Source organism: Heterodontus francisci, chromosome 13 (assembly GCF_036365525.1).
Source record: "Heterodontus francisci isolate sHetFra1 chromosome 13, sHetFra1.hap1, whole genome shotgun sequence".
Taxonomy (NCBI): Eukaryota; Metazoa; Chordata; class Chondrichthyes; order Heterodontiformes; family Heterodontidae; genus Heterodontus; species Heterodontus francisci.
Window position 1 is genome coordinate 2,239,008 of NC_090383.1, and position 22,406 is coordinate 2,261,413.

A 22,406-nucleotide genomic window follows, 5' to 3' on the forward strand; every position below is an offset into this window, starting at 1 on the left:
CAGTCCCGCCACTCCACAGATCGCCTAATATATCACTTTAAACTTTCCAAATTAAAGAAAACTAAGATATAACCAACATTTAAAATAGAAAAATTAGTGTCCTTGCAGATTTACGCTCCTGCCAAAGTGGAATCTTCCAATGTGGAACAGTCCAAGGTTGCTTGAAGTCCTCACAGCTGTCCGATGGGGGAAAAAGAAAATGTCCAACATCTGAAACTTCAACTTCTCTTTTGTCCAGCGATGATCTCAGCCGATCAACAACTCACAAACACTTCAATGAATCAATTTGGCTTTAGAATTTTGAGGGGTGAAAAAGTGATCAGTCTAAAATTCATTTTCCTTCAGTTTAAATTATCAGAGAACTCTGTTAGGTTCATGCTGGTCCAGAAGTCTGTCTGTGTCTGTTAACTGTGTCTCAAAAGCCAGTCTTTTCAGCTAGTTTCAAACGTCAATCCGCAGCAATGTATATTTAACCTCAGTCTCTGAGTGGCTGTATCCTATGGCAACGAGAATGCATGCTTTGACTCACGGTCCCTGGAACTGGTTGCCTTAAAGCAGTACTGATCCTTTTCCAGCCTTAAAAGCACAACACATACTTTCTGGAAAAACTACAGGATTATATATATATATATATATATATATATATATCAGACTGGCCAAAAGAGCGTGGGAAAATGGCGCACTGACACGGAACACAAAAGTCCGAGTGTATCAGGCCTGTGTCCTCAGTACCTTGCTCTATGGCAGCGAGGCCTGGACAACGTATGCCAGCCAAGAGCGACGTCTCAATTCATTCCATCTTCGCTGCCTCCGGAGAATACTTGGCATCAGGTGGCAGGACCGTATCTCCAACACCGAAGTCCTCGAGGCGGCCAACATCCCCAGCTTGTACACACTACTGAGTCAGCAGCGCTTGAGATGGCTTGGCCATGTGAGCTGCATGGAAGATGGCAGGATCCCCAAAGACACATTGTACAGCGAGCTCGCCACTAGTATCAGACCCACCGGCCGTCCACGTCTCCGCTTTGAAGACGTCTGCAAACGTGACATGAAATCGTGTGACATTGATCACAAGTCGTGGGAGTCAGTTGCCAGCATTCGCCAGAGCTGGCGGGCAGCCATAAAGACAGGGCTAAAATGTGGCGAGTCGAAGAGACTTAGTAGTTGGCAGGAAAAAAGACAGAGGCGCAAGGGGAGAGCCAACTGTGCAACAGCCCCGACAAACAAATTTCTCTGCAGCACCTGTGGAAGAGCCTGTCACTCTAGAATTGGTCTTTATAGCCACTCCAGGCACTGCTTCACAAACCACTGACCACCTCCAGGCGCGTATCCATTGTCTCTCGAGATAAGGAGGCCCAAAAGAAAAAGAATATATATAATATATATATATATATATATATATATATATATTAAAAAAAAAAGGAGAAACTAAAAACAGAACTTTTTCGCCAATTGGGGGAAAAAATCTAACGTCATGGTTAGTAGATCACCAGATTATTCTCCAGCTTTAAGACACATAGCACATAACTATTTCCAAAGCACAGAGTTTTCACATGGCAGGAAAATTAATGGTAAATTTGACTGGCGTATTGAATGGTTGACAATCAAATTCCTAATCATGACATTATGAATTGGATATTTTACACTCACTCTCTCGAGACTACTTCAGGTTTTTTCTATACATATCTTATTATGACTGGCTCAAATGAATATTGCATTCTTTTTGCAGGTTATTCCAAATATATTTTACAATTATGCGAATTCTGCAATGATAATGATGACGAAACCATCAGTGCTCACCATTAATACTCCACTAAAACTGACACAGGAACATAGGAGCAGGAGTAGGCCATTCAGCCCATCAAGCCTGCTCTGCCATTCAATTGGATCATGGCTGATCATCTACCTCAATGCCACATTCCTGTGCTATGCCCATATCCCTTGATGTCGTTAGTATCCAGATATCTATCGATTTCTGTCTTGAACATGCTCAATGTTTGAGCTTCCACAGCCCTCTGGGGCAGAGAACTCCACAGATCCACCGCCCTCTGAGTGAAGAAATCCCTCCTCATCTCAGTCTTAAATGGCCTACCCCGTATTCTGAGACTATGTCCCTGGTTCTAGACTCATCACCCAGGGAAAACATCCTATCTATATCCACCCCTGTAAAAATGTTGTAAGTTTCAATTAGATCACCTATCATTCTTCGAAACTTGCAGAACAACACAAAAAACCAGAAGTTGCTGTCCATGATTCGACGCTTCTCCAGAGGATGCACAGCTGAAGTCCTCCAGAGTAAGCAATCATTGAACTGACAAGAACTTCTACTCTTACGCTGTTAGTCTGACTATAAAAACCTTTGAAAAATGTTTCAACTTTTAGAATGAGTGGTAAATAGGATTTTATTGGCGTACTAACTTCATAATTGCTGCTAAACACTCTCACTAGCCCTGAAAAGCTAATTTTATGTTTGTGGAATGTCAAATCTCTCCATTAAGATAAAAACAATTCCACACTTTGAAAGTAATATCTTCTTAAAAGTTTGTTTATAATATATTTTAGTTTCTATCTTAATCCAATCATAATCATTTATTTCACTCTCTGAAAGTGTAAATTCAAAGTGAAGGGATTCAGTGATTTCAATTTTCTTGCTTGCTGTCCGTGAAAATACTTCCATTTGATAGGTTATTTACCCTGCACATCTGGCATCACTCCTGATGATGCCTGGAGATCTCCTTGACTTGGTGCCAACTGACATCAGGAAAGAGGAAATCCACGGCACACAGATTGCTAGATCTTTGTGGACATATTTCTTCGAGGTCAGTAACAAGCTTCACCACTGACTGTGAAATCCATCCCATTGTGCACAAGTATATTCCACAATGTAAAGTTGGAGATACCAGTAAGTTAGAGGATATGCTATGAATCACAGCTATGACTTTTAATCAAATTAATTAATAAACTGAAGAAAATAAGCAATTTACACATTTTTTTTTAGAAAAGAATACAAAGGATAGAACAAATGCACTGATGAGTGGCAGAGAGCTTACCTAGTTTCAAGCAAAGTACTCCAACAGGCCCTTTATCAAATCTCAGAAACATGAGATCATGCACATAGAGGCTGTCGCTGCTTGGAGGAATGACCCGAGGAGCTGTCCACTGAATTTGGGCCAATCTACTTGTTACAGCAAAGTGTTGGTTGAGCTGAACTTTGCTTGTAGGTTTTATGTCCTCTGCTAACAACTGCATCTTCACTGGTGACAATGCCATGTCGTAACACTGAACTTCACCTTGAGAGCTGCCCACTATAATTATTGCACCATCAGGATGCCATTCCATCAAAGAAGGCACCAGATCAGCTTGAGCTAGTAAAGTCACCCTGCGATGAGCATCGTATAAAATCAGTGAAGAATCCTCACAACCTATTGCAAGCTTATCTTCTATAATATTTCTGCTGCAGCAAGTGGCTTTGGACCTCAATGGGATGCTAATGACTGCCACAAGTTTTAATTTATTCCGAGTACACTCATAGATGCAGCTGTCTGCCATTGGCTCTTTGTCTGGGCCGATGAAGCATTCTACTGTATGGACCTGATAGGGTTGATTAATACTGAAACCAGTATCAAGTGGATCACCTTCTGTGCGCGTGAAGCTTAAAATCTGAAAAGACGGAGAAACAGAACACAAATTAAGTAAAGTGAATAGTTAATATAACATGTGAACAATTGCTATATTGTTCTTGCTTTTACTTTCAGAAATCAAATGACAGCTCATGGAAAAATACTGTACAGTACTTGTGTTTGTAAAGTAATGCATAATATTTTAAAAAGTTCAGATACCAATGGCTGGATTTTCTTGATATAGTCAGAAAAAGGGTGGGGCAGGACTTCCAATTGGCCAGCTGATCCTGCCGACACCCAACTGCACTTTCCTCAAGAAGGGTCTTATATAATATACAAGATGGGTTTTCAGCAAGAATCCTGCTCCTGACTGGGTCTCCACTGCTAGGAGGGAAAGAAATTGGGGTTTGCAGCAGCAGTTAAAAGACTGCAACAGCTGCATATCCAGAGGTGTACATGCACTGGAGCTGCACTTGAAAATTGAAAAGCAATAATAAAAAGGAGCATCAATGGAGGGACCAGGGTTGGGATGGGGTGGGTGAGGTGGGGTCTGCAACTACCAAGGCCGAAAGATTTCCAGAAGCTGTGATGGAGATAATGCTAGTGGAGATAAAGGCAAGAAGAAAATGGTTCTGACAGCCTGGGAGTCATTTGCCAAGCATTCTGAAGGGCACTAATGGTTAGAACTATTTCTACAATCCGACAAAGAGCTATTCGTGCCAGAAGTACTGAATGCTGCTGGAAGCCCAACTCACTGCTGCATCATCCAGGACCAGTGTAAAAGAAAAAACGAATGACACTCTCAGTAGGCACAAGAGATTCCACCACCGCCCCCTCCACCACCACCCCCCACACAGAATCTCTCTGATGGATAGATGGATAGGGGACGGAAGAGAAGGAAGAGGATGGGGCAGGGGGAGAGCAACGTAAAAAAATAATGAGTTTGGAGTTCTGTGCCACTTTATCACTAGCCCAAGATTCTGATTTATGTTACATTTATTGTGCTGGTTACTTTATAAAAAAGGTCTTCAATCAGACTCAAATCTGCTTTGAAATTATGCATAGCCTTTTTGAAGGCTAACACAATGGGCTGGATTTTAAGCAGCCCTCTATGTCATGATCCATTGGGGGTCCTGAAGATGGCTCCCAATGAGGCCCGCCATGGACCTCGACGCTGGCGGGGCCCGGCCCGATCCTCCCGGCAGCAGCGAGACTCCATGGAGGCTCCTCCCCCACCCAGCCAGTGGGTGATAGGACCACAATTTGAATATTTAAAAATAAAATTAATTAATTTAAATATAATCACCCACAATCTTGAGGGCCCGCCACGATTTTTGGCGTGGTGGGCCGGCACTCCCACACCTTCACATCCCTGGCCGGGGAAACAAGGCACAACACTTCCGGGTCCAGCATTCGGACTCGGGTCGGACACACGATCAACACCTCTGGTAAGTGGCTCCAAGGTCCATGTACGTTTTGGACTTGAAAGGTTGTTTAGTTACACAGTTATTTTAAGCTTGTGCAGATAAGCAACAAAGTGAAAAACAGAAGCTAGGTTAACTGATGGTCGGGTCGGGCACGGGACAAAATGAAAGGACTCGGGCCGGGTCGGGCTCGGGTCGGATGTGGTTCTGTCGGGCTCGGGTCAGGTGTCATTTGCAGACCCGAGCTGGCCTTTAGTTTGCGGTTGGGAGGGCGGGAGGGAGGAGGTCAGATGTTAAAGGTAAGTGGTTTGGGGGGAAAAGGGCAAATAGTTAATGTAATTGTTATTGGGAAAGGAGCGTTGGAACTTTATTTATGAAATTCTGGGGGGAATATATCTCTTTAAATATTTAAATACCCCGGCAGGGCTGACTGCCTTTTAAAAATGACGACAGTGCTTAAGATAGCGGTGGCCATTTCTTGAGCTCGCCATCATATAATCCAGCCCAATATTTGCCCCATGCAGCCAAGTACCATTACTTGCATGCATCCCCTCTGTCAGCAGCCCTTTAAAGTCAAAATCTTATTGCAAGTATTAAAACTTGGCTAACCCAAGAGGTTCCTGTGGGGACAACCCCTTTTCCAAATCAGGCAGTACCAGATCCTGCTGTGTTCAGATATAACCCTGAAAATCTACACGGTTATTAAATACAGATATCGACCCTCTTAGATCCTTTGACCTTTTTACTAATTAACGTTCCACAAAAAACATTAGCTATTAACAATCCTTAAGCAGGACTTAATCTTCCGCAGTTCAAAAAACAGCAGAATCTGAAAAGACTATACAGCCACTGTAACTTATGTTTTTTAAAACCAATTTTTGTCATGGAACTGTTTATTAAGGAATGACTTAAAATTTAAAAATTATATAAAAGCCCTGTGAAAACAGTTATTGATTAATCCATCTACCTGTAAGCCTGGACCTCCAATTTGCCTATAATTAACATTTCATCCCTCTTACTGTTTAAAAAAAGAGGTAATGGAAAGGAATCAAAGGCCTATTTTGAGCAGATAAGAGTGAAAATAACTGGGGTAAAAGAAAATGTATATAGAAAGCAAGTGCTAGTTGAAGGCATGATGAAAGTGTACACCCTCAATAAACCACAACAAAACCATTTAAAACATATCTACATTAGGGGTAGAACAATGGTTATCACAACTTCTGAATTACATTTGTTCAAAGAAAGCACAATGTGATTGATTATATTCCTGCAATGGAACAATCCCAATAATGCTTTTTAAAAATAAACTTACAATCAAGCAAAGCATCTCCAAGTGCAATGTTTATGAAACAGTTTATGTGTTTCAATTTTACACATCTTTTGCACGGCCACTGCAAGAAGGTCCATGAAAACCACATACCAGACTAAATAATAGGTTCAAATGGTACATTCTGAGTAGAAAATTGGCTTAACTTGCAGATTGAAAATTCAACAAAGGAAACATATAAGTCAGCTTGCTATGATTGAAGTCTTTGGTGCTCGAAAGAAAAATCGAGAATTGATTTATGTCAGGGTGTGTTAGTCAAAATAGCTAGCGTGATTTCACACTGTGGCACACATCACAAACATCACTTTAATTAGACATGAACAGAAAAACCTTTTCACACAGTAAAAAAAAAAATCGTAATAATATTCCACATAATATCTGGGTTATGAACAAAATTGGTTCCAAGTATAATATCAAACAACATAAAAAAAATTGTAAAGCACGAGTTGAGAATGGAAGCAGATTTGAATCTGCCTGGTTCCATTCCAAATGATATCCACATCACTGGGGTAGATCACACCTGGTTATCCTCAGGGACCCCATCGGGGGTAGATCACACCTGGTTATCCCCAGGGACCCCATACGGCTGGCCATATGGGACATTGGCAGCAACCTGGAAACAGAACATGCACCTGAACCCCAGTTACAGGGGCTTCCGTCAGGCAGCCAAAGTAGGGTATAAAATAAAGAAAAACTTGGGAAACTTTCCCAAAATACCCACCCTAAAAAAAGCTAGAAAAAATAGCACTATTGACCTGGGATAAAAAGGAAAACCTACATTGTGCAATCTAAATTTGTTCACTTCACTGCAACTGCAGTTTATGAAATATTCTACCTCAAGTCTGCCATTTGTGCAGCTTAACAACACCACATTAGCTCGATCACTTTCATTGGATATTGGAGACCAAGGCCAGGCAGCTCCATTAGCTGTTTTCCACCAGCAAATCACCATATTCTGCATACAGTTAATGGCCAAATGTCGTTCTACCCTCCGTCCTGTAGGTCCCGGTAAATCAATGTAAGAAATCTACAAAGAAACAAAACTAAAATGTTAAAATTGCCTGGATTTGTACTGAAACACCCTGCATAATAAAATGGTTTCTGTTTTCACTTTGATCAAATTGAAACAATCTTATTTTACTGAAGTTTTCTAACCCAGAAAAAAAGTGACTTTTAATGTATAAAACTAACCTGAAATCAGCAGTGTTAGGGAAGTATTTAGTAGCTTTATGGAGTTGGCAAATGTTCTGGCGTTACAATATAGTGATAGAACTAGTAGTAAATTTAAAATTATAATTTTCAGTTTCTCTCCTGTCCCCCTATAAAAAAGGGCTGCCAGCACAATATTATTAAAATACAAACAGTGTATCATCTACATGTCACATAAAAAATTGTGCTGTAACCTACCTAAGGAATTAATAGAGTTTGATAGCAAGAAAAAATACCATTTTGCTATTTCTGGTCAGCAATAATCAAACCATTTTCTGAGGATTAGCCATACAGCTAAGCCCACCGGACCAGGCACTCATGAAGGGCAGGGGTTCCCCTTATCAGGGAAATGCTTCTGGAGCCAGTTTCACTATGGGATAGATTGCTTTTATATTCCTGTCTGGGAAGCAACAAAGGATCCCAGTAATGCGATAATGCCAGAGTGCACACGGTGTTAAGAACCCGTTCCATTTATGTATTGTAGTTAGCAAATAATCACGCTCATCCAAATTGTGATCTCACCACTTGTCTCAGGCCATTATAACAGGGTTAATGCTGAAAATCCTTTGCTGCATTTATGCAGTCAAACAGAGGTCTTCTCTATTTGCAGTCATAATATTATTGCTCTCAGAAGCCTTGAATGATCAAAAAGGTGCTACAAATTGTAGAAAAACTTTTGATGCTGTCCACCTACCCAGAATTTTCAACGCTTTTAACTCATCATACTGCGTTAGTTATCTAAACCATTTCACTGTTCTATTCTTACACAGATTTTACCCCAATTGCTTGAATTTTCCCAATACAATAAATGTTCAATAAGCTTTCTACCTATCAGACAGAGGAAGGATTAGCACGATTGCATCTCCACACACAACCAATTAGTCAAGTCCAATAATACATTTGTGTTCTCCAGTTGAAAAAAATATACAGATTTAATTATTAAAAGTGTAAAAAAAATTACAAGAGAACTTTGACAGCGCAGTCTTGCAAAACTTTTAACCAGTTTACTAAAATACTATACACAGTTTTAATTTTTATTCAAATTCCTAAAGAGCTAGAGTATTAAAACAGGATTTTAAATACACAATATGAACAAATATGAGTAATTTCTTTATCATTTTATTATTCATTTGTGGGATTTGCGCATTGCTGGCTAGGCCAGCATTCATTGCCAATCCCTAATTGCCCTTGAGAAGGTAGTAGTGAGCTGCCTTCTTGAATTACTGCAGCTCACCACCATCTGCTCAAGGGCAAGTAGGGATGGGCATTAAATGCAGGCCTTGACAGCAATGCTCACATCCCAAGAACAATTTTTTTTTTTAAACTCTTGATATTTGGATTGCCTCCCATTTGTTATGCTGCTTGTCCAACATCAAGCATTGGATGAACAGGAATTTTCTCCAACTATATACTGGGAAGGCCGAAGCCACTGTCTTCAGTCCCTGCCACATACCCCGTTCCCTCGTCAACTCCATCCCTCTAAAATAAAAGCTAAATACTGCAGATGCTGGAAATCTGATATAAAAACAGAAGATGCTGGAAATACTCAGCAGGTCAGGCAGCATCTATGGAGAGAGAAGCAGAGTTAACGTTTCAATTTGATGACCTTTCATCAGAACAGGCAAAGGTTAGAAATGTATTAGGTTGTAAGCAAGTGAAGGGGAGGGGGAGGTGGGGAAGAGAACAAAAGAGATGGTGCATGAGAGGGCAGAGGGCAGGAGAAATGTCATGGGACAAAGGCAAAGAGAGTGCTAATGGTTGTGGTGAAAGACAAAGCATTAGACCAGAGCGAGTGTTAACAGCAGAATAATGAGCAGCTCTGTTCAAAAGTTTAACATGATAAACCAACTTTAAGGCAGGCATGGTAAAAAAATAAAATTAAAAAAAATAAAAGTGAAAAAAGGCCAGTCATGCTCTGAAGTTGTTGAACTCAATGTTGAGTTCGATTAAGCACTCGACAGCCTTCCAGACAAAACACAGAGTTCAACAATTTCAAAGCATGACAGGCATTTAAAAAAAAATTTAATTTAATTTTTTTTTTTACCATGTGCCTGCCTTAAACTTGGTTTTTCAAGTTGTGCTTTTGGACAGAGCTGCTCATTATACTGCCATTAACACTCTCTCTGGACTAATGCTTTGGCGTGAATTTTACTGGCATGCTGCAAATCACGGCGGTGCGCTCTGATCTCGGCAGTCCACCCACGAGGAGCGGCTGTCTATGAACCACGGCGATATTTTGCATGGGGGCTCATTTAAATGAAGCAGCCAGAATGGCCGCCCCCGATGACGTAGAGGAGACAGTCGCTCCATCCCAGGCAATGGCGTCCAGCACCACCGCACAGGCGCTGGCGCCATTTTAAAAGGGCTTCAGGCCCTTCACGTTCATTTACATTTTTAAAGGTGCCGTTTTCATACAAACTGCAGAAAAATTATAATTTATCTTCGATTCCCCTCTTCCCCCCCACTAAGGTCTCATTTAATAAATTGACATATCCCTCCAAAAAAACACTTTTGAATATGCCGAACTTTCACAGCCCCCCCGCCCTCCCCACCTTCAGACCATTTGACCGTCAAACGCTTCCCACCATCCCCAGAACCAACTGGAGCAGTTTTCCCCACACCCACAACCCTCCTGACCTGAAGATTTCTCTCCTGCCCCCTTCCCACCAGTGTCATGACGTGGATTTCCGAAAGCACGGGAGTTCCAGGCGGTGGCTGGAATATCGGTGTGGGACGGCTGCTGGGACAAGGTAGGTTAATTTGAATGATTTTAACTTAATTTTATTAAAATGAAGGTTCCGCTGCCAAGTGGTGGGTGGGCCGTACCAAGGCCTCGCCGCCGCCAGTAAAATCTGGCGGGGCCTTCTTTGGTATCGAGGGGGTCATGGTGGGCCTCTCCTGGAAGAATTTTCTGGGCCCCCCTGCCACGATCCCCAACACCAGTGGGCTAGTAAAATTAAGCCAAAGCATTAGTCCAGAGAGTGTTAATGGCAGTATAATGAGCAGCTCTATCCAAAAACACATGAAAAAACAAATTTAAGGCAGGCATGTGATAAAATAATAAAAAAATAAAATTAAAAAAAAGGCCAGTCATGCTCTGAAATCGTTGAACTTAATGTTGAGTCCGGAAGGCTGTACAGTGCTTAATCGAGCTCAATATTGAGTTCAACAACTTCAGAGTACGACTGGCCTTTTTAAAATTTTAGTTTATTATTTTTTACTATTTTATTTTAGTTTTTATCATGTGCCTGCCTTAAACTTGGTTTTTCATTTTGAGCATTTGAACAGAGCTGCTCATTATTCTGCCATTAACACTCTCTCTGGTCTAATGCTTTCTCTTTCACCACAACCATTAACACTCCCTTTGCCTTTGTCCCATGACATCTCGCCTGCCCTCTGCCCAATCACACACCTTCCCCTTTTGTTCTCTTCCTCACCTCCCCCCATCACTTGCTTAAAACCTAATACATTTCTAACCTTTGCCATCTCTAATGAAAGGTCACAGACCTGAAAGATTAACTCTGCTTCTCTCTCCACAGATGCTGCCTGACCATCTTCTGTTTTTATTAACTCCATCCCTCTCCCTGGGCACCGTCTATCACCAAGACCACCATCTTTCACCTACATAGCATTGCCCAACTCTGCCTATGCCTCACCTCATCTGCTGCTGAAACCTTCATTCTTGCCTTTGTTACCTCTAAACGTGAATATTCTAATGCTCTCCTGGCTGGTCTCTTATCTTAAGCCACCTGTAAACTTGAGCTCATCCAAAACTCTGCTGCCTGTATACTAACATGCGCCACATCTTGTTCATCCTTCACCTCTATGCTTGCTGACCTACATTGGATCCTGATCCAGCAAAACTCAATTTTAAAATTCTTATCCACATTTTCAGATCCCTCCATGGTCTCACCTCTCCCTATCTCTGTAACCTCCTCCAGCCCGACAACCCTCCGAGATCTCTGTGCTCCTCCAATTCTGGCCTCTTGTGCAACCCCGATTTTCATCGCTCCACCATTGGTGGCTGTGCCTTCAGCTGCCTAGGTCCTAAGCTCTGAAATTTCCTCTCTGAATCTCTCCAAATGTTCAGTTGCTCCTGAAAAGCTAAACCTCTGATCAAGCTTTAGGTCACCTTTTCTACTATCTCCCCTTGCAGCTCAGTGTCAATTTTTGACAACACTCCAGTGAAGTGACTCGGAACATTAAAGGTTCTATATAAATTTAATTGCAATGGTTGTTGGTGACAACTAACCCTAAACAACATTACAACTCATTTGTACAAAAGCACAAGTATATCTAATTATGGAATATAGTACACACTTTTAGAATACAGTGACTTTCTTTAGTATTCCTGGGCTGGAAATCACTCAAGAACTAGGCCATTGAAAACAAACAATATATTATATATCTCAACATACACTAGCAGCTGTCCCATGGCGAGTCAGTGTTTTGTGGTTGCAAGGTGGATGCTCCACTGGGACTGTGAGAGCACAGCAGGGGTGCACATCTCCACAACAAAGCATTTGGAAAGAATTATTTTTTTTTTTTTAAAAGAGATCTATTCAGAGATAATGGTTCCATGAACATAAATAAATGGGGTGTATTTTGCGCTGTCACCGCCTGAGTGTTAATCTGGCAGGATGGATTGCCAGCCTATTGCCTGTTGTAGAACCAGCCCGATTTTCAACCCATTGGGATCAGTGGGTTCCACAACAGATGAGCAATCTATTCTGCCATATTAATGTAACAGTGAAAATTACCTCCATAGTGTTTTCCTCATCTGTTGCAGGTGGGCAAATAAATGAGTTTGCACCCTGTCCCCACATATCCCAATTACATCAATAAATCACTGCATATCTCACAAGGGAAAATGGTTTTTTTACCCAGGAGATCAAATAAGTATTTTCTCAATAGAAGACATGCAGCTGCTATAACTATTTACAATACATTGCAAGACCTATCTTTATGAATCAATCTACCTACAATTTGCAAGTTGTACATCTACACAAGCTTCAAACATCACACTTAGCCTAGATTAATTCAGTGCAAGATTTCTTTCATTCAAATTCCTTGCTGTTAATTGGCTGGTACAGAACTAATCAAATCACTAAAGATACTGGCACTTTTCCATCCATCATATTTTCCTTTTAACCAGTTAGAGACTCAAAATAACAACAATGAACAACAAGAATAAACTCCAAATAAGAGACTGGCAATTCCATAATTTACGGGACAAAAACAGAAAATGCTGGAAATACTCAGCAGGTCAGGCACCATCTGTGGAGAGAGAAACAGAGATAACATTTCAGGTTGATGACCTTTCATCAGAACATGATTTAAGGGGTTTGGCGAAGGAAGGCAAGGTGAAACTATGGTGTGATTGCAGTATGACAAGGCACAATCAAGGGTAGAACCCAGATTTGCCTGTAACTCATTCTGAGCACACCAGGTGAGAAGGGGTGAATCTTAATATTCCTGAATTGGTTTGTAGGGCTGAACTTTTTAAAGGAACTTTCTAAAACATGAAACCAGGCAAGCTTTCCTTCACGATTTATAACAGTGCCTTCATCAGGGACTGAATTTTTGCCATGAAGGTGGGAAACAGGAGCCGGGTTTGTTTTCTGGTCAGAAACCTGCCTCGAGGGGAAAACGGATAAAAGTTAAGATTTTCACATGAGTGAGCCAGTAACTGGCATGGAGATGGGTTCCTGTCCAATTATGGATGATGGGGAGGCTCTCGAAGCTAGAGGACCAATTAAAGGCCTTCTAGCTTCAGAGAAGCACCTGGGCTCTTTTAATTGTCTGCCCAGGCCCTGAACTCGTCTCCCCTAAAATGGCCACCCTGCCTCCACACCTGCCTTCAGGCAGGCCCAAAAATTCAGTCCGAGGGGTTTATTCACCATTCTTTTGACCTGAGGTTCAATTAAGGCAGGAGGGAGGCAGCAGGAATAACCTGTCTGACTATTCTATTAATATATCAGAATAGGTTTAATATGATACATACATAAACTGCAGTCTTGATAGAAATTGCAACAATAAAACTATACCATGGGATTAGAAGAGCATTTGTAACACGTTATAGTATTTAATTTTGAGAGCATAGATCTATAATACGCTAATCATTAAATGGCATTAGTGTAAAAATACAACTAAGCACAACTAAAATGTAAATTTTCAGCAAAGATACCCCACAGACAAATTCCAAAAGGCAGAAAGGAACTACAGGTGCTGGATCATAAATTAATTCAAGGAATAAGCACCGCACTTAGTATAATCTCACTGTTGCCTCTTGCTCTCACAGTAATAGAGGCCGAAGGAACATTATTGGAGCCTGGAACCAATGCTGCCTCCTGCTGCTGTGCCTCCCCAGTTACTTACACCACAGCCTGTCTCGGGGGATGAGTCTCAACTGTGGGATCCGATTAATTGTGGAAATTCGATATAGACATTGGCATCACTCAGTATTAATGTAAACGTTGCTCATTACTGCTCAGAGATACACAATTCATTCTTCTGTTACTTTAACAGAGACATCACCCATTTAAAATAATTGGGTTAATATTTCTATTAAAATAGGTGACAAAAGAATTGTAAATAATGCATTAAGCACGCATGCTAACAATTACACAGCATAAATTCAAGGCCATTAAGACTGAGCTTACAGTTTTGCAATGGTATGCAATCATCCTCATTTGTGAAGTACCTTGAATTATATGTTCCTGTCCCAAGTATTGAGGGAAATTTCCATATTTCATTAATACTTTTAACATGACGGAATACATGTCTGAGGAAATAAAGAAGGTCTCCTTGGTAGTACATAGGGATTGTTAAATTTACCTACTTTGCTTAAAGCTAGGCAAAACTGACCCAAGGGTTTTCTAAACGAAATCTACGCACAGCCTCCTAACCAAGGTACTTACTGAAAGAAAAGCTTTGGAAGAAATCAAAGATCCTGCATGCCTCAGAGTAATTTAGGACAGGCAGTCTGGCATTTTCAAGCAGAGGAGCTAATGCCAAGATTTGGAAGCATAAATGTCAGGTCACAGAAAAGGAGAGTGCTTTCTCCCAGTCATAGGAGATATGGACACTATCCTAAGTGTGTTCTTTAACTGGTTAGTCCCATGTCTTCCTATGTAAGGCATATGAACAGAAGTGTCTCTGCTTTTTAGGTATGAATCACAGTTCAATTCTGAAGGCCAATTTTCTTGAAAATACATAGAGTAAAGTTATCCAGTCTTCAAAGGAAAAGTCCCATGACAGGACACACAAAAATTAAAATGTTGAATGGGCATTTTTTGTAGTATTTTTAATTTGAACTGCAGTGAGAATATTTGATGAAACAAGTTGGGATGAACATTATCTCCAGGCTGACTTTGGGCGGCTTGTGGCAGAATATCCTGGTGTGAGGTTTATTAGCATCAGGTCAGGGGACTGCATCCGGAGATTGGGTACCCGGAGGCACCCCACTCACCCAGCACACGGTGATATTGGATCGCTCACACGTCCAGCACCTGGACTGCAAGAATGCAAGTCAGGTGCTATGTATAACACCCAAATTAGTATTTAAGATGGGAGTACCACCTGACTCGGGACAGTTCCTGTTGCTTGGGGGTACCTATGGGACAACGTTGCCGTGGCCACAGAGCCAGTAGTGACAGGGCACATTGGTTATTGTCTGCCATTCCCATTTGTACTGGGGGGGGGGGGGGGGGCGTGGGGGGGAAGACCTTGACTGATTTGAAACAGGGCATTATGAAACCTATATTGCAGACTGTCTCTGCTTACGCAATGTGGTTAATTTAGGTTCAATTAGGGAAAGAGCACACAATTCTTACATTACTTTAAAAAGAGTATAATACTTCTGGCAGGATGCTGTCTCAGTGATTCTCTCCAGTGGCCACTCTATCTGATGGTACATGGAGGATAAATGAATGAAGTCAATACAGATAAAATTCTCCAGAAGAGTTGCACATACCTTAAGATCAGAAGAGGAAAGTTTTTCAATTCTTTTTTCGACATCTGGGGAACCTTGTTTCTTTGTAAATTGGATAAAGCAAAGTTTGCTGGTCTCCAGAAAAGTTATGATCATAAAATTGTCTGCAAGAACAGCTAAACAAAGCCAAAAGATTAAAACCAGGAGATTCATTCTTTTCCATAATCTTGTTCTTGCAGTCTGACTCATATAAAATCTGGTTTCCAAAATTTGTTAATAACTTTATCAACCTTAGAAACATTTTTCTGGCAATGGTAGACATTGCCAGTCCACAAATACGTTCTTGCTGCAGTTTATTCTTCTGGGTAGTAGTAAAAAAAAAAATACTGGGGGGCAAAATTGGACTTTGTTGGTACTGAAAAATTGGGAATAGTGAATTTGGCAGCTCATTTCACACCCCACCCGAGTTCCTTTTCAACTCAATGGAAAAGAAAATTGAACGTGATGAAAAACCAGTGAAGACCAATTTCACCCCCATTGCTTTCTTGTTCATGAGCAACAGCAACAAGGAGCTTATAGGAAGGGGTTAAGCTGGTCAGCAAGGGTGAACATTGATGATATTACCAACCCACAATTTGTTTTAGTGCCACTGGTGATAATTTTTTCCCAAAAATATACTTTATTCATAAAATTGGTGAAAATTCATTCCATAACATTTCAAACTGGCTAGAACAGAAAGTGTAATACGGTTCATGCTCTTTCTACACAGCATGTGGCACTCTGAAGTGCCACAATACAACTGCAATTACACATGATATTTACCACATACATTTCATATGAAACATACAGCGCGAGGTGTTTACATAGTTTCCAGCCCCTCCGTTTACTACGGCAAGCAGGCCTTAGACTGTGGCCTTTCCCCATTGAGTCTTTGCAACAGCTGTCCCAAGCTTTAGTGTGCTCCTCAGCACGTAATTCTGGATCTTGGAATGTGCCAGTCTGCAACACTCGGTCGTGGACAATTCTTTGCACTGGAAGACCAACAGGTTTTCGGCAGACAAAAGAGCGTCTTTCACCAAGTTGTTTGTCTCTGTGTGCGTCTCTGGGAACAGCCCATAGAGCACCGAGTCCTGCGTCACGGAGCTGCTCAGATGAGTCTCGACAAAAACAACTACATCTCTTTCCAGATCTTCTTTGCAAAGGCACATTCCAGAAGCAGATGGGTGACTGTCTCTTTCCCACTGCAGCCGCCTCGAGGTTAATGCGCGGAGGAGGTGAGACTCCAGGCATGCGTGAAGGATCTGGCTGGAAGGGCCCTTGCTCACCACCAGCCAAGCAGCTACATCTTGGTGCTTGTTTGAAAGTGCTGCCAAATGACTGACAGTCTGCTCAGGGATCCACCAGAACCAGTGGACACAATTTCAAAATAAACGGGAAGCCACTTAGGACTGAGATGAGGACAAATTTCTTTACTCAGATGGTTGTGAATCTAGCCTAGAGGACTGTGGAAGCTCAGTCATTGAGTATGTTTAAAGCAGAGATTGACATATTTCTAAATACCAATGACATAAAGGGATATGGGGATAGCGTGGGAAAAAGGCATTGAAGTGGATGATCAGCCATGATCGTACTGAATGGCGGAGAAGGTTCTATGGCCTGAATGGCCTACTCCTGCTCCTATGTTCCTATGACTGGATCTACCATCTCCTTTTCTTGCAGGGCCTCAAGGACATTACGTGCAGACCACTGCCTGATGGACTTGTGGTCAAAGGGGTTTTTGTGCACAAACTTTCCCACAAGGGACAAGTGGTACAGCATGGTCCAATTGAGTGGAGCGTTCCACCACAAGGTGGGACACATCCTCTGCAACACGGGGGACAGATAGAAACTCAGCATGCAATGACACTTGGTGTTTGCATACTGAGGGTCTACACACAACCTGATGCAGCCACATACAAAGGTGGCCATCAGGATGAGGGTGACATTGGGTACGTTTTTCTGCCCTCTATCTGCAGACGTACATGATGTCCCTGTGGACACAGTCCATCTTTGATCTCCAGGTGAAGTGGAAGATGGCTTGGGTGACTGTCGCAGAGTGGGGTATGGGCCAGGCCTGTGCCATGTACAGCGACACGGAGAGCACCTCATGACCAGGTTCCTACCCACAATGGAGAGGTAACAGCTTTGCTGTGTGCGATTTTGGTCTCGATATTTAAGAAAGGATATACTTGCGGTACAGTGAAGTTCACTAAATTGGTCCCTGGGATGGGTGGGGTGGGGGTGGGGTTGTCCTATGATGAGAGGCTGAGTAAATTGAGCCTATATTCTCTGGAGTTTAGAAGAATGAAAGGCGATCTCATTGAAACATATAAGGTTCTAAACGGGCTTGACTGGATAGACACAGACATTATTTCCACTGGTTGAGGAATCTAGAACACGGGGACACAGTCTCAGGACAAGGGCCCATCATTTAGGACTGAGATGAGGAGAAATTACTACATTCTTTGGAATTCTCTACCCCAGAGGGTCTCAGGGAATCAAGGGATATGGCAAGCAGGTGAGAAAGTGGAATTGAAGCCCAAGATCAGCTATGATGATACTGAATGGCAGAGAAGGCTTGATGGGCCATATGGTCTAATCCTGCTCCTATTTCTTGTGTTCTCCCACATGCCCAGTTTCTGCCTCACTTTGGTTATATGCTGCTGCCAGTTTTTGGCTCACGTCCCAGCCTCTCCAAACAACATCCCCAGCACCTTCAGGTAGTCTGACCTGACGGCCTTTGTCAGCTCGTCCAGCGTTAACGGTTTGTCCAGACTCTCCCACTTGGTCGGAGGCTATGCTGTCAGTGTGCTTCATGTCATACAGCTTGGCATAAAAGGATTTGCTGATCCTCAATAGGTCAGACTGTGATGACATTACAGAGCCATCCTCTTTCTTCAGGCTGCTGATTACAGGGCTCTCTCTGCATACCTTTTCAAAGAAGAAACAGGGGCACGCCTCATGCTGCTCCACGGAGCGGACTCTGGACCGAATGATGACCTTGGAGGCCTCCACAGCAAAAAGCGAGGCTTGCTGGCTCTTCACCTCCTGGAGATCCTCCTTGACATCGATCTTCATCGACTGCAGCAGAGCAGATTCTGCATGCTTTTCTGGAGTCGGGACACTTCCCTCTATCTCTCTCTCTCTCATCTTCTGCACATCTTTGAGGTTGAAGAACCTCTTGATGTTCACTTTGATCGCTTCCCACCAGTGCTTCGGGGACTTGCAGAGGGGTTTCACTGTTCTCCAACCTTTGTAATCCCCTTTGGGTTCCTCAATGTTTTCTAGGGTCAACATGTTCATGTTCAGCTTCCATGTCCCCCTGCCAAGCTCCAGGTCTTCCTGTAAGTAATAGCCAGCAGAAGGCAGTGGTCAGAGATGAACTCCAGTTTGATGTCGGTGGATCTGACCGTGAACGTCGGGACACAAACAGGAAGTCGATCCTGGAACTGTCAGACCATCTGGCCTCGACCAGGTGTATCTATGCTGCGCTCCATCTGCAGGGTTGCTGAAGATGTCATGCAGCTCGGCATCTTTACAATTTGCATCAGGAGTCTAGAGGTTACATCCAGTGTGCTGTCGGTCCTGCCAAATCATCCACTCTCATCAATGATGCAATTGAAGTCACCATCTGGAATGACAGCCGCTTGCTGTTTTGAGTCAGGGTGTACACGCTAATTAACCAAAGTGAAGCGTTTTTGCACATTAAGTCTGTTACAAGGAGGAGACCGCCTACCACCTCCTCAACTTGAGAGATGAAGTTGTCTCCCTGCAGAATACCCAGGCCGGAGGAGTGGCAATCGTTTCCTCCTGACCAGATCAATGACCCCTGGGACCATCGTCTGTAGGTGCTGAGGTGTGGTATCCCGCACTCCTGCAGAAATAGGTCAGCTTTGACTTTGGCCGGGTAACCCAAGGTCAAAACACATCTTATGGTGGCTTTGATGAATGCAATGCCAGGAGAAGCTAGTCTTACACAGCCCTTGGCAAATAATGCTAGCACATCTGACATCTATCATCAGATTATCACCATTACAATTTAGTGCACTGCAGAGGTAAATGTCATGATAAGCAAAAGAACATTTATCTCAGAGGTGGCCTGCTCAAAAATTATACAATAACAGCAGCTGGAAAATTATCAAGAACCTAAACCTGCTCCATTGACATTTGCATACTGACATACGACACTTATGCTCAAGAAGGGAAAATGCAAACTTTGCCTGAGTTCATACAATACTCCCGCCAAGGGAAACCCTGCTCATTACACTTCATTCATTAAAAATGACATGTGATTAATGTATTTGAGCCAGACACCACAGTATTACATCCCAAAGTTCTTTGCCAAAAAAGCCAATCTTTTGAAATATCAAGAAAAAAATTCAAAAGAAAGTGATAAGGACCTTCATTTTATGGAGGAATGAGAAAAGGTTTATTCTCCTTAAAGCAGAGAAGATTAAGGGGAGATTTAATCGAGGTGTTCAAAATTCTACAGGGTCTTTGATAGAGCAAATGAGAAACTTACCAGTGGCAGGAGGGTCAGTAACCACAGGACAGATTTAAAATAACTGGTAAAAGAACTTTTGATCAGGAGACATTTTTTTTCCAAAACGCAAGTTATTATCCTGAAAGGACAGTGGAAGCAGATTCAATAATAATTTATAAAAGGGAGTTGGCTAAGTACTTGAAAAAGAAAAATGTGTAGGACCGTGGGGCAAAAGTGGGGGAATGGGACTAACTGGATAGCTCTTTCAAAGAACTGGCACAGGCATGATGGGCAGAATTCCCTCCTTCAGCTGAGGAAAAGGTAATCAGAAGCAACAACCCCACCTAACCACATCCCCCACCAACTGAGCATAAACAGTACCCCCCACTGGGGGCAACACTTCCAAATTGGCACCTCCCCACTGCCACTTCACGCAGAGATCTCCACAGCATTTGTCAGCCAGAACTCCTGCCCACCACTGAAGCAAAAGCATGTTCCAAATTTTCACCACCTACTGACTGAAAAAAACTATCACCAGCATATCCTTCTCGCCACCCTTTGCCCTGTGCTTCAACCCTCTTTCTTCCCACTCCCCTTTTCCGTCTTCCCCACCCTTCAATCTCCCTTTCCCACTGCTCATTTCCCTCCTTTTGTACATTCTCCCCCCAATCCTCACCTCCTTCCATTCTTCCTCCTCTTCCTTCTTTCCCCACAGTACCCCTCCCCCTCCATTCCCCTTCCTCCCATCTACTTCATTCTCCCTCACTTACTGCTACCCTGTCCTTCTCACTGTTCTCCTTTCCCTACTCCCTCTTTCCCCATTCCCTCCTCTCCCCTCATTCCTTCGGCTTGTCCCCTCCCTACTCCTTTTCTCCTGTTCTTCAACTTCTTTCTACTTCTTTCCCCTTCCCCTTGCTTTCCTTGTTCCCTAAGCTCTTCCTCCACGCTCCTCCCCTCTCCCTCTATCCACCATTTCCTTTCCTGCCTCCTTTCTTCTTCCCTCTGTCCCCTTCTCCTCTCCTCCCCTCATCTCTCAATCCCTCCTTCCTCTCTCTTCCCCTGTCCCTGTGCTCTCTCCTCCGCACTCCTTTCTGCCTCTCTCTCTTTTCCCCTTTCTCCTCCCCTCATCTCCCTCCCCTTCTCCCTTTCCCCTGCCCTCTCCCTCCTCATCCCTGCCCAATCAGCACTTTGGTTCTAATATTTTACTGTTTTGTTATTTTTTCTTTTATATTTATATCTGAACAAAATAGTCTATAGGTATTGCAAAATAGTTCTTCACAACTAAATTTGAATTTTTCTTGCAAACTATCTTTGCACACAATGGCACAATTTGTTTAAATAAACAAATGCTTTGAATTTGAGAGTGTAGAATACATGTGTAAATAGGTGATAAATATAGCTGATATTTTAGAACATTTTTTCTTGAAAAGCAGTACCTATTAATATGATTTTGAATAGTCCCTGATGTTACGGACATTACGTAAAAAGACTAAGTGCAAAAGAAGTACTATTGTGTTTACAGTATACAAATACTGGATTTAAAGACTATTATGTTCCAGAATCTGCCATTACTAACGCTAATGTGACCCCAAGCAGCTTTGTTGAAGAAAGGTGAAACTTTTAGAAAATTGATTTATTATATGTTAAAAATAAGACCTGGAAAGCTCTCTGTACAAAAGTGTATTCATAATTTATCACTGAAAGGTTGTAACTATGACAATACATGCAGTTACTTGTTGCTTTTACAAGTCCCCAGTGAGAGTAATTAGTAAGTCTGTTGCCACATCATTTTTCATCTGTCACTGTTAATTTAGACATTTGATTTTCATGTGGATACAATTACCATCATTGATGGTGTCAGAGATGAGCCTCCCCACTAAGGTCCTGTCGATCATGGCTTTCTCCAGATGTGGCCCAGAGAGGCTTAATGATACCAGTACACCCGAACCAAAGAAAAGCTGAAATAGACAGGACATGATGTTAAGTGTAGTCTGTGAAACCATCACGCTGGATAATGCATTCTTTATAGCCACAAAAGCACTATGAAATATTTTCAAAGTTGGGTTAGTATTTACATAACAGTTGTTTTTACGCCAAGCCATGAAGCTGAGTGTTCAACATCTGGGATTCCTTTCCAAATTTTGGATAATGAAATAGACTAAAGGTCCTGAAAATCTGTAGGCCTTAGAATTGTAGAATGAAACAGCACAGATAGAGGCCAGTCAGTCCATCGTGCCTCAGCCAGCTCTTTGGCAGGCATCCAATTAAAGCCTTGTAAACTTTTATCCTTTGAGTACTTATCCAAAACTTGTTGCAAAAAAAAAATGTATCCTCATGTCAATTTGCCTTCTGACACCTTCCCGCCATAACT

The 22,406-nt window shown here is 42.3% G+C and overlaps 1 protein-coding gene across 7 annotated transcripts in view; it reads right to left on the reverse strand.

Moving 5' to 3' along the window:
* The window catches only part of wdpcp (WD repeat containing planar cell polarity effector), a 173,408-nt gene that overhangs the window by 88,385 nt on the left and 62,617 nt on the right, over nt 1-22,406 (reverse strand). For all 7 annotated transcript variants that reach the window (XM_068044232.1, XM_068044233.1, XM_068044230.1 and 4 more), the window contains 4 exons: nt 21,879-21,993; nt 15,556-15,689; nt 7,207-7,398; nt 3,051-3,660 (listed from right to left, as the gene is read on the reverse strand). In XM_068044232.1, the coding sequence (XP_067900333.1) occupies nt 3,051-3,660; nt 7,207-7,398; nt 15,556-15,689; nt 21,879-21,993 (1,051 nt within the window). The remainder of the gene's footprint in view (nt 1-3,050; nt 3,661-7,206; nt 7,399-15,555; nt 15,690-21,878; nt 21,994-22,406) is intronic.